Source organism: Furipterus horrens, unplaced genomic scaffold (assembly GCF_987537825.1).
Source record: "Furipterus horrens unplaced genomic scaffold, mFurHor1.1.pri manual_scaffold_5, whole genome shotgun sequence".
In the NCBI taxonomy this organism is placed as follows: Eukaryota; Metazoa; Chordata; class Mammalia; order Chiroptera; family Furipteridae; genus Furipterus; species Furipterus horrens.
In genome coordinates this window covers 181,064,174-181,073,552 of record NW_028327175.1, presented here as the reverse complement: position 1 = coordinate 181,073,552, position 9,379 = coordinate 181,064,174, and the positions used below count along the sequence as shown (strand labels likewise).

The following is a 9,379-nucleotide window of genomic DNA, read 5'->3' as shown; positions in this document are numbered from 1 at the left end:
AAAATATGGGGGTATTCTGGCTCCTGCTCTGGGCTAGCACTTCTGGCCTCCTGTGTGGCTGACCCTTTTGCTTGCACAGCGGTGCCCACTTCTTTACTTACCCTAATGCCCTGGTTTTTCAAGGCACAACTCAAATGCCACCTCCACTGGGACAGAACCAGGTTCCCTCCAACTATCTTTATCTTCTTCCATAAAGACACTTCCACCCTGGGCTACTGGGGTGAGGGTGTCTGTTTCCTGCCACTCCTGCCTGCCTATCACCCTCCATCTTCTGTCTGTTCTTCATCTCTGCTTCTGGGCCCAAAACATGAGAGGGGCTCGGTCCTGTTTTTTTTTTTTTTTTTTTTAAGAGAGAGAGAGAGATAGTGAACAAACTTCATTCCTTAATCAGGCCATACCACAGCTGGGTCCAGAACCTAGGACCCTCCCCCCATGGCCAGAAAGCATTAAATAATGAGGCTCCTGTACCCCTCTGTGTGTGTTGGAGCAGCAGGGGTGCCCCACACATCTGCACACAGCTGGCAAAACAATGTACCTACCCTTCCCTCGTATCCCTGGTCCTTTCTCTGGGGCACAGAGTAAGGTTCCTGCCTGGCTCTTTTGTCTCTTATTATTTGTTTAGTTTATTCATTCAGTAAATGCATGAGGAAACTTTGGTATATGCCAAGCTAGCATAGGGCATGGAGAAGAAATTCAAGTCCCTTCCTCCCCAAGTTCACAGCCAGGTGGAGAAAGAGGCAGAAGGGCAGATGGACAAATAAGCACATCCCAATCTGACATGACACCAAGGAGGTGTGTGCTAAGGAGCCCAGAGGAACTCAGCAGGTCAGGGAAGACTCCCCCACATGAATTAAGCACTAAAAACAGAACAAGAGGTGCCAAGAAGGGAAGCAAAAGAAACCCTTCCTCCTCCAGGATGAGGGGAGCAAAGATTTGGGACCAAAAAAGAGGGTTGTTCTGGAAGCTGCAGAGTATGGTCACCTGGGCCTTGAGCACCCTTGCAAACTGTCTCATCCCCTGTCTACCCGTCTCTATCACTCAGTGGTCTGTCTATGCACCCCACCCCACCCCCTACACACACTTTCAAAGGCCAATCTCCCTATGTAGCACTTGTGGTAGGGCCAGCCTGTCAGTAGGCTCTGAAAGGGAAAAGAAGTGGGGAGGAGAAAAGTGGGAGGGAGCTCTCCAAAGCAGCGCCCTGGCCATAGATCTTGCCCCCTTTGCTAGACAAGGTCCTGAGAGCTGGGCCTGGCCAGACAGCAGGGCAGGTCCAGAAGTAGGAATGGAGCCTGTCCTGAATTTTGGAGCAGCTGACTCCCAACTCCCCAGGCCAGTGAGGAGACAACTTCCCTCCCCCTATCTTTTCGCCTTCCCCTATTGGCCTGCTTGTGGCCTTAAACTTTTCTGGATCTCCAGTCCCTTTTGAGGATCCAATATGTTATGAAATATTGCCCTTGGAAAAATGTGCCCACTTGGGCTCACATACATAATTTAACACACAACTTCTGGGATCTGCAGAGCCCCTGAAGCCCATTCAAAGAGCCCTTGGGGGCCTCTGATTAAGAACTCCATGGTTCTGGGATTAAGACTTGAGTCAGAAGAACCAATATTCAAATCTTAATGACTCCAAAATAGGCTGTGTGACTTTGGATTGGTTAGTTAACTTCTCTGGGCATCATTTTCCTTATATGGAAAATCAAAGTAATAATAGTAGCTAGCTCACAGGGTTGTGAGTAATATATGAAATGAATAAAACTTAGCCTGAAGCCAGGCACATGCAGTAAGGGCTTATGGTGTTTATTGTCATGGTTATTGTTGTTGTTACTGCAGATGGTGGCCCAGGGCAGAATATAAAAACCAAGTGGGCAGTCCCGGTTCAGCCAGGGTGGCAGAAGGCCATCTATCGGGAGTCTACTTCTATAGCAAAAGAAACACTCACTGAATTGCACAAGGAGAGTCAAAGTAGCAGGTCCTCAGGGGACAAAAATGATCCTGATTGGTGGTCAAGTTAACTCATTTCAAGCGGTGTCAGAACCTTTTTTTTTTTTTTTTTTTTTTTTTTTTTTCAGGGAAGCTTTGGCCTGAGGGCCAATGCTGGTGCTTACACGAATAATCTGGAAACAAACAGGCTACCAAAACAGTCTGGATTAAAGCCAAGGAAGCCTTTGGACATTTACTTGAATTATTCTCCTGTGCTAAGGAATAAATCATTTTGTTTGAGTCTACAGGGTCCCCTTATCCTGGCATTTCATGTTATACTCTTTCCTTCCTCTTTGTCTGGAATATTCACTCAACTAGAGGGAAAGCAGATTTTTGGCAGAATAATCCCTTCCTCTGGAGACAGAATAAGGCTGGACCCTGGTGGTATAGGCAGCAAACATAAATTCAGGAGTCAAGATACAGTATAGACTAGGCTCTAAAGACAGGCATTCCCTCTGCGGAGCAGACTCCAGGGACAAGCTACTTCCAGCTCCAGGGAGATGCCACCGGTTCAACTTACTGGATTGGGGATCCCAACAGGGTCTTCCCAACCCAGCATGAGATCCCAAGAAGGGGGGTGGGCAGAAGGTTAGATCCTGGAGAGCAATGGCAGGGTTTCTTTTTACCATCCCTGACTTACTGCCCCTGACTTACTCCTCCTTCTAATTTTCACAATCTCCAAAACTCCTTTGAGGGGGGACTGTCAAGACCCAAGCCTCTCCCCCCCACAATAAACAATCATTTATCCTTCATTTCCTTGATAAAAACTCGTTCAACCAATATGTGGAGGGTGCCAGGTGCTCACCTGGCCAGCTGGGGTCTGAGGTGTATGGAATTCCCAGATCAAGGTCCCTGCCCTCAAGGACCTCCTGGTTTGTCTGGTGGGAGAAGCAGTGAGTCTGACCACAAACACAAAACACAGCTCCTTGTTCTGCAGGACGGGTATGTGAAGCCACTGGATTTGGGCTCCCAGGTGTTCAAAAGATTCCAGCCATTTACACAGTGGGGTCTGAAGTCCAGGGAAACTGCTGAATATGGAAAAGTTTGGTGGGGCAGTTAGGCTGGTTTTTGAAAATGGCCTGGAGGAGGTGATGCAAGCAGGGGACCCTAAAAAACAAAATGAGTGGGTAGCACTCCCAGGTGCCCCCTGAACCCCTAGCCAGGATGGAGCTGTTTGGCTATAGAGAGGAGCAAATTAGGCCAAAACACTAAAGCCTCAGGATTGAGCTGCAGGTATTGCTGAAGGGAAGAGGTTTGGCAACAGTAGGTGGAAGAAGTAATATAGCAGAAGATTGTAGAATGTCCTGTCTACTTTGACATGTTGAGGTTGAAGAATAAAGGTCCCAGGAAACAGTGCTCCAGTGGAGAAATTCTATGCTCCCACCCCTCTGTTCCACAATTACATTCCTTATCTTCCTGGCAGCCTCACAGTAACATTAAACTTCACTGGTCCTGAGGGACTGGGAAATGGGCAACAGCAGGGTTGTCCTTAAGATCCTCTCCTACAGGCCAATATCAGGTGTGAATACTGGAACAGACAGGAAGAATGAAGGAGGAGTATGGGAGGAAGCCTCTCCCAGGACAGGGACCCAAGAGTCCCTGTTCTCTGCTAGCACAGGGATGTGGCTTGCCTCTGGGTCTGGGCTTTGGAAGGAAAGGGCTGCAGGCCAGAGGGTGAAGCAGGATCCTCAGAGCAGAAGTGAGAGGAGAGGGCAGACCCATTTCAGTCCCAGAGCTTCCAAGTCAGAAAGGTCCAGCTCCCTAGTGCCCTCTCCCTCAAGTCCCTCTCTGCCATCTCTGGACTCCGACTCCTTGGTTGCTAGGTCCAGCATCAATCACTTCATGGCTCCCAGAACAGCACTGATGCACTAGATAGGCCTGCCTTGGGGATAGTCCTGCAGCTCTGGGGGAACTGAGAACCCCATTCTCACCATCTCTGCCTCTGAGCACCTGTCCTCCCCCAAAATACAGGACAAAGATTGGGCAGGCACTGGGATCCCAAACAAGGATCCTTTCTCCCTGCACTGTCCCTTTTGCTCTGGAGAGCTGCAAGCCATGCTCCAAACAAATAACTAAAAGGGAGATAAAGCAACCCATCTCTGATGCACTGAGGCCCCTGGCATCTAAGGAGAGAACCTGTACCGGGGTCCACAGCCCAGCTCCATTCACTCCCTCTCTGGGGCAGGCATGGGGTGGGGTTGAGGGGCTAAGAAACCCAAGAGGTCCTATTCTTCCCACCCTAGCCTCTGGACTGGACTACAGTCCTCTGCACTGGCGTCTCTGAGCCCTTCTCTCAACCAAGCAGGGCTGCAGGCTGGCACTGCCTGCCCAGGAGTTTACAAACAAAGCCAGGGAAAGGGCTGGGGCTGTGTGGAAAAGGAAACAGTTCTTCCTCCATTGGCTCTAACCCCCCTTTACCTCCCTTCCTTTCTCCAGGCTTAGAAATGGAAAATTAGGGTGGAGAGGCCAGAGGCCCCACACAAACTAGATGAGGGAAGCAAGAGAGAAAAGAGCCTGGGGCACAGCCCCAGGTGAGAGTTCATAGGTAAGGGTTCAAACATGCCTATATAACCACAGTTCATATCTGTTTACACAAATATACACATGGAGAACGACACACGAATATACATATTCAAAAACAAACACATTCAAATACTAGTGCACACAAATTCTCGCCTGGTATACAGAATGTGGGGCCATAGGGTTCCCAGACCCTAGTCTGACCTGAATCCAGGCCTCTCGGCGGGTTCCTAAGAGCGTAGCCCAGCCTTGGTCGGCCCCCTCTGAGCCCCCGCCCCGCATCCGGAACAGCTGGAGTCGGCCGGGCGGTGCACTCAAGCCGGGCGCTGGGTGGGGCGGGGCCGGCAGCGGGGCCCCGGCCCGGGCCGGGCAGAGCGCAGCTGGGAGGCCCGGAGCCGGCCCCGTTAGCCCCGGCACCGGCCCCGACTGCCGGTCGGACCCCGGTCACTAGGCGGCCTCTAGAGCGTCGGCCCGAGATAAGTGTGCAAGATTGCTGGAGTAGGTAAGTCTGTCCCTTTAGGATCTGGCCTGAGGAGAGGTGCCCAGGGCCACCACCAACTCCACTCCGCCTCTGGTCTAGGGAAGGTTGAGTCCTCAGACTAACCCCCTCCCCCAAACCCTGGGGTCCCCAAACCCTGCGGTTCCCACCCCTGTGTCCTGTGTCGCTTCACGCAGGGCTGCAGAGCCCGTTTGGATCTCCTGATTCCCTCTTCCCAGGGCGCGTGGCCCAAGGCCGTGAGAGAGTATAGGGGTAGGGGCGCTGGGTCCTTGATCACAGCTTGGCAAAGTCCGCGCTAGGAGGCGGCGGGGCCCACCCAAGCTCCTGGTCTTACCTTGACCGCTTGGCGGCTGTGTATTTCCCGGGCTGGGCTCTCGCCGCCCTTCTCAGGCGTCAAATCCCGGGTCGGAGAGCCTAAGACCTCCAGGCCAGCGCTGCCATTGCAGCCAGGCCGGCGGGAGGAGGGTGCGCCGGGAGCGCAGCTCGCAGTTTGGGGTGGGGGCGGCGGCTTTCAGTCGTCGGTGGTTCGGGTGCAATAAAGGCGCTGCTAATGTAATTTACAAACAGCTCGGGCCGAGAGCGGCGCAGCGCCCGGACTGACAGGCGCATTAGGCAGGCTAATTCCAGCCGGCTCCTCCTACCCCCGGCCCGCTAATTAATGAGCTTCCCAACTTAGAGCTGCCTGCATTGGACAGAGAGTGAAAGAGAGGGCGAGGGAGAAGGAGAGAAGGAGAGGACGGGGGGAGCAGAGAAGAGAGAGGAGGGAGGGAGAGAGAACAGGAGGAGAGAGAACAGAGAGGAAGAAGAGAGGAGAAAGGGAGAAAGGAGAAAGAGAGGGAGAGAAGTGCCGCTGCAGATAATTGATTACTCCTCGATCAAGGCTAACTTGTTAGCAGTAGTCAATTGCCCCATCTCTCCGCCTCCCCTCGCAGTACGGGATCGGCGCCCTCGCCTCGGCTCTTCCAACTGCCGTCTCCAGGACCCGGGGCCAGGAGCAGCCGTGGAGCCACCTGACACCTTTAAATAGCACCAGGGCTGGCGAAACTGGAGCCCCGCGCGGCGCGCCCCGGCTCGGGCCCCGGATTGCTGGAAGCCCCGGCAGCGGCAGTGCCCGCGTCAGCACCCTCCTCTCGGGGCCCGGTGCAGCTCTACTCGCCTCTGCCGCTGTGCTAATCCGCCCCGCGCACGGCCGGCGCTCGGCCCGCGCCCTGCCTGGCGCGGCCTCCTTCCCGCCCGCAGCTGCCTCTTTCCTGCACCACCCGGCGCCCGAGCTGCCCGCGGGCTGGGTCCCCGTGGCCCGAGCCGCCCCGGCCGGGCCCCCAAACGAGGCCGAGATGACTTCCAAGGAGGACGGCAAGGCGGTGCCAGGGGAGGAGCGGCGGCGCAGCCCGCTGGACCACCTGCCGCCGCCCGCCAACTCCAACAAGCCGCTGACACCGTTCAGCATAGAGGACATCCTCAACAAGCCGTCTGTGCGGAGAAGTTACTCGCTGTGCGGGGCGGCGCACCTGCTGGCGGCTGCGGACAAGCACACGCCGGGCGGCTTGCCCCTGGCGGGCCGCGCATTGCTCTCCCAGACCTCGCCGCTGTGCGCACTGGAGGAGCTCGCCAGCAAGACCTTTAAGGGGCTGGAGGTCAGCGTCCTGCAGGCAGCCGAAGGTAGGTACTGCAACTAGATTCCCCTACGCCCAGAGCCCCGCTTTCCGAGCCCAACGCGCTTTGTGCCCTCCACCTCTTCCCTCCTTCTCCCGCACCGTCCGTCAGGGCCCTCCAGCCCAAACCGCTGCCGCTAAGAATGGAGATGGGTGGGACAGGACCCAAGCCCTATTTCCTGGGGACCTTTGTATAGACCAGAGTGACCAGGAAGGGATAGTGGAAACACAAGCTCTCTCTGTAGTCTGACTTCTCTGCCTGACTCCCTCCTGTTCCCGGTGGCCTGGGCACTCTTAGTCCTGTTCCTGGGATGAAGAATGGAGAGCCTTTTGCTGAGAACTTTTGGGTAAGGGTAGAGTTGTGGTGATTGTGAAGAGGTGGAGTACCAATATTCATACAAAAGTCAGGACGTCGTGATCTGGCTCCTTCCTGCTCTAGCAACCTTGGGTCTTTCAAGCCAACTCTTGGGGAGGGGGGGGAGGGGGGAGAAAAAACAAAACTATTTTTTTCTACGGACTTCCGGTAGAAGAGAGACGGGGAAGAAGGTTTGCTTTTAATGAGACTTGCCTTACTCCGGGAAGTCTAACCAAAACCGAGAAGGGAACTGTGGCAAACTGCAGGCTGGATGAGCCTAGGTGAGGTGAGCGAGAGACGGGGTGGGGTCTCTTCTCCCCTGGCGCAAGCCTATACTATGGTTTCCTCGCAGGCCGAGACGGGATGACCATCTTTGGGCAACGGCAGACCCCCAAGAAGCGGCGGAAGTCTCGCACGGCCTTCACCAACCACCAGATCTATGAGCTGGAGAAACGATTCCTCTACCAGAAGTACCTGTCCCCTGCCGATCGAGACCAAATCGCGCAGCAACTGGGCCTCACCAACGCTCAGGTCATCACCTGGTTTCAGAATCGGCGCGCCAAGCTCAAGCGGGACCTGGAGGAGATGAAGGCCGACGTGGAGTCCGCCAAGAAACTGGGCCCCGGGGGGCAGATGGACATCGTGGCGCTGGCCGAACTGGAGCAGAACTCGGAGGCTGCCGGCGGTGGTGGCGGCGGCTGCGGCAGGGCCAAGTCGAGGCCTGGCTCTCCGGCACTCCCTCCAGGCGTTCCACAGGCCCCGGGTGCCGGGCCCCTGCAGCTCTCGCCTGCCTCCCCGCTCACGGACCAGCCAGCCAGCAGCCAGGACTGCTCGGAGGATGAGGAAGACGAAGAGATCGACGTGGACGATTGAGCGAAGCCTAAAATATTTCGCCGCACGGGGCCCCTGGAGCAGTAGGCCTGCAGCCTCCCTGACCGGATCGCCGAGGGGAGCTGGGACCTCCTCTGCAATTCCCGCCTTCTCCCTTGTCCCTGGCCCAGACTGGGCTCCCAGCAGCCGCCTCTTCCCTCTCGAAGCAATAAACCCCGGCAGGGCTGGCCGGCCGGGCCGGCCGCTGCGAGTGGCCTCCGCAGGCCGCCCGGGGAGCCCTCCCCGTGCAATTCTGTATGGCTTCTGTATAAATATTTAAACCTATATAGCGGATTTTTCCCACCGCAGCCTGACTTTTTATTTTCTTTTCTTTTTTTTAATTTTTAAAAATCTCGGAGATTTTCATGCTTTCAAAGCTCTCAGGCTGCCGGTTTTGCTGAGGATGAGGCAGAACCGAGGGTAAGGGACACTGAACCCGGCGGTCTGGAGGAGGTAGCCGCCCTGACTGTTTTGATTTTTCTCTGCATGTGACGAATGCACCGGCCGTTTCCTTCCTTGCCTCCCTGGGCCTATTGCAGTTGACTTCTTTTATTTTCTCCTGCATTTCTCCCCCCAGGCCCCCGCGTCAGAAGTGGCTGAGGTGGGCAGCTGGGGCCTGACTCGCAACTTTCAAATTGATCTTTTCTTCCTCCCCTAAGAGAAGTCTATTTCCGATGCCATTTCTGCCTCCCAATACTCACTAGCGCTATTTTTAAGATTCCTTCTCACCCTCTCTCGGTTTCCTTGGACTGACTGCTGGGGTCTCGGTCTTAGCGACAAAACGGGGAAATCCAACCAACGAACCAACCAACCACGAAAAAGGAACCCAAAGCCCTAGAATTATTTTTTACTCTTTTTAGAATTTTTTTGCATGTGACAGAGACTGAGAGGAGGCCAACCTAAGTCCTCACCCCACCTCCTCCATAGCTCTGGGTCTGTCTCCAATGCCCTACTCCTAGCTGGACTTGGCCAGACAAGGTGGCCAGATGAGGGTAGGTCCCAAGTGCTCCTTCCCTGTTCCTGCCCTGCCTTCTCCTCCCCGGACTGTACCCAAGGCCTCTTTCTCCAATAAATAAAGTCTTTGCCATTTTACTAGAAGCAGTGGTGACCGTGTCTAAATGAGTGGGCTCTATTCAGGGAAGCCGTGGCAGGCCCAGTGTCTCAGTGCTGCTTGTTGCTGGCTTCTCTGGCCTTGGAGATTTAGAGGAGTTTCAGGGCAGGCTTGAGAATAGGGGTGAGGGGAAAGCCGCAGGAGGAAGGGTTTCTTGCCTGCAAAGATGCGGTAGGCTCCAAATGAGGCTTCGTCAAGTCAGGGTAAAAAGCAGGGCATGCAATGCTGGGCACAAATGCGTGTGTATGTTGGGGGTGCCACAGACATGAAATTAACTTTGCGTGAGGCAAAGGGTGGAGGGGGACTTGCCCTGTGATTTGGTTCATACATTCCACCCGGGACCCAAGGGCATTCTTCTGGCGCTCCCTGGGGTCTGGCTAAACCTCGGGTGA

The 9,379-nt window shown here is 54.9% G+C and overlaps 1 protein-coding gene across 2 annotated transcripts; it reads left to right on the top strand.

The window, feature by feature from the left end:
- The first annotated feature begins 4,861 nt into the window (after positions 1-4,861).
- LBX1 (ladybird homeobox 1) lies at positions 4,862-8,281 on the top strand. 2 transcript variants are annotated; one of them, XM_090279533.1, is made up of 3 exons: positions 4,862-5,002; positions 5,932-6,658; positions 7,359-8,281. In XM_090279533.1, the coding sequence occupies exons 2-3, from the start codon at positions 6,334-6,336 to the stop codon at positions 7,877-7,879; spliced, it is 846 nt and encodes a 281-aa protein (XP_090135659.1). In that variant the 5' UTR covers positions 4,862-5,002; positions 5,932-6,333; the 3' UTR covers positions 7,880-8,281. The 2 variants fall into 2 exon arrangements, with proteins under 2 accessions (XP_090135659.1, XP_090135658.1); XM_090279532.1 differs by lacking the exon at positions 4,862-5,002 and having other exon boundaries at positions 5,679-6,658.
- The last annotated feature ends 1,098 nt before the right edge of the window (positions 8,282-9,379 follow it).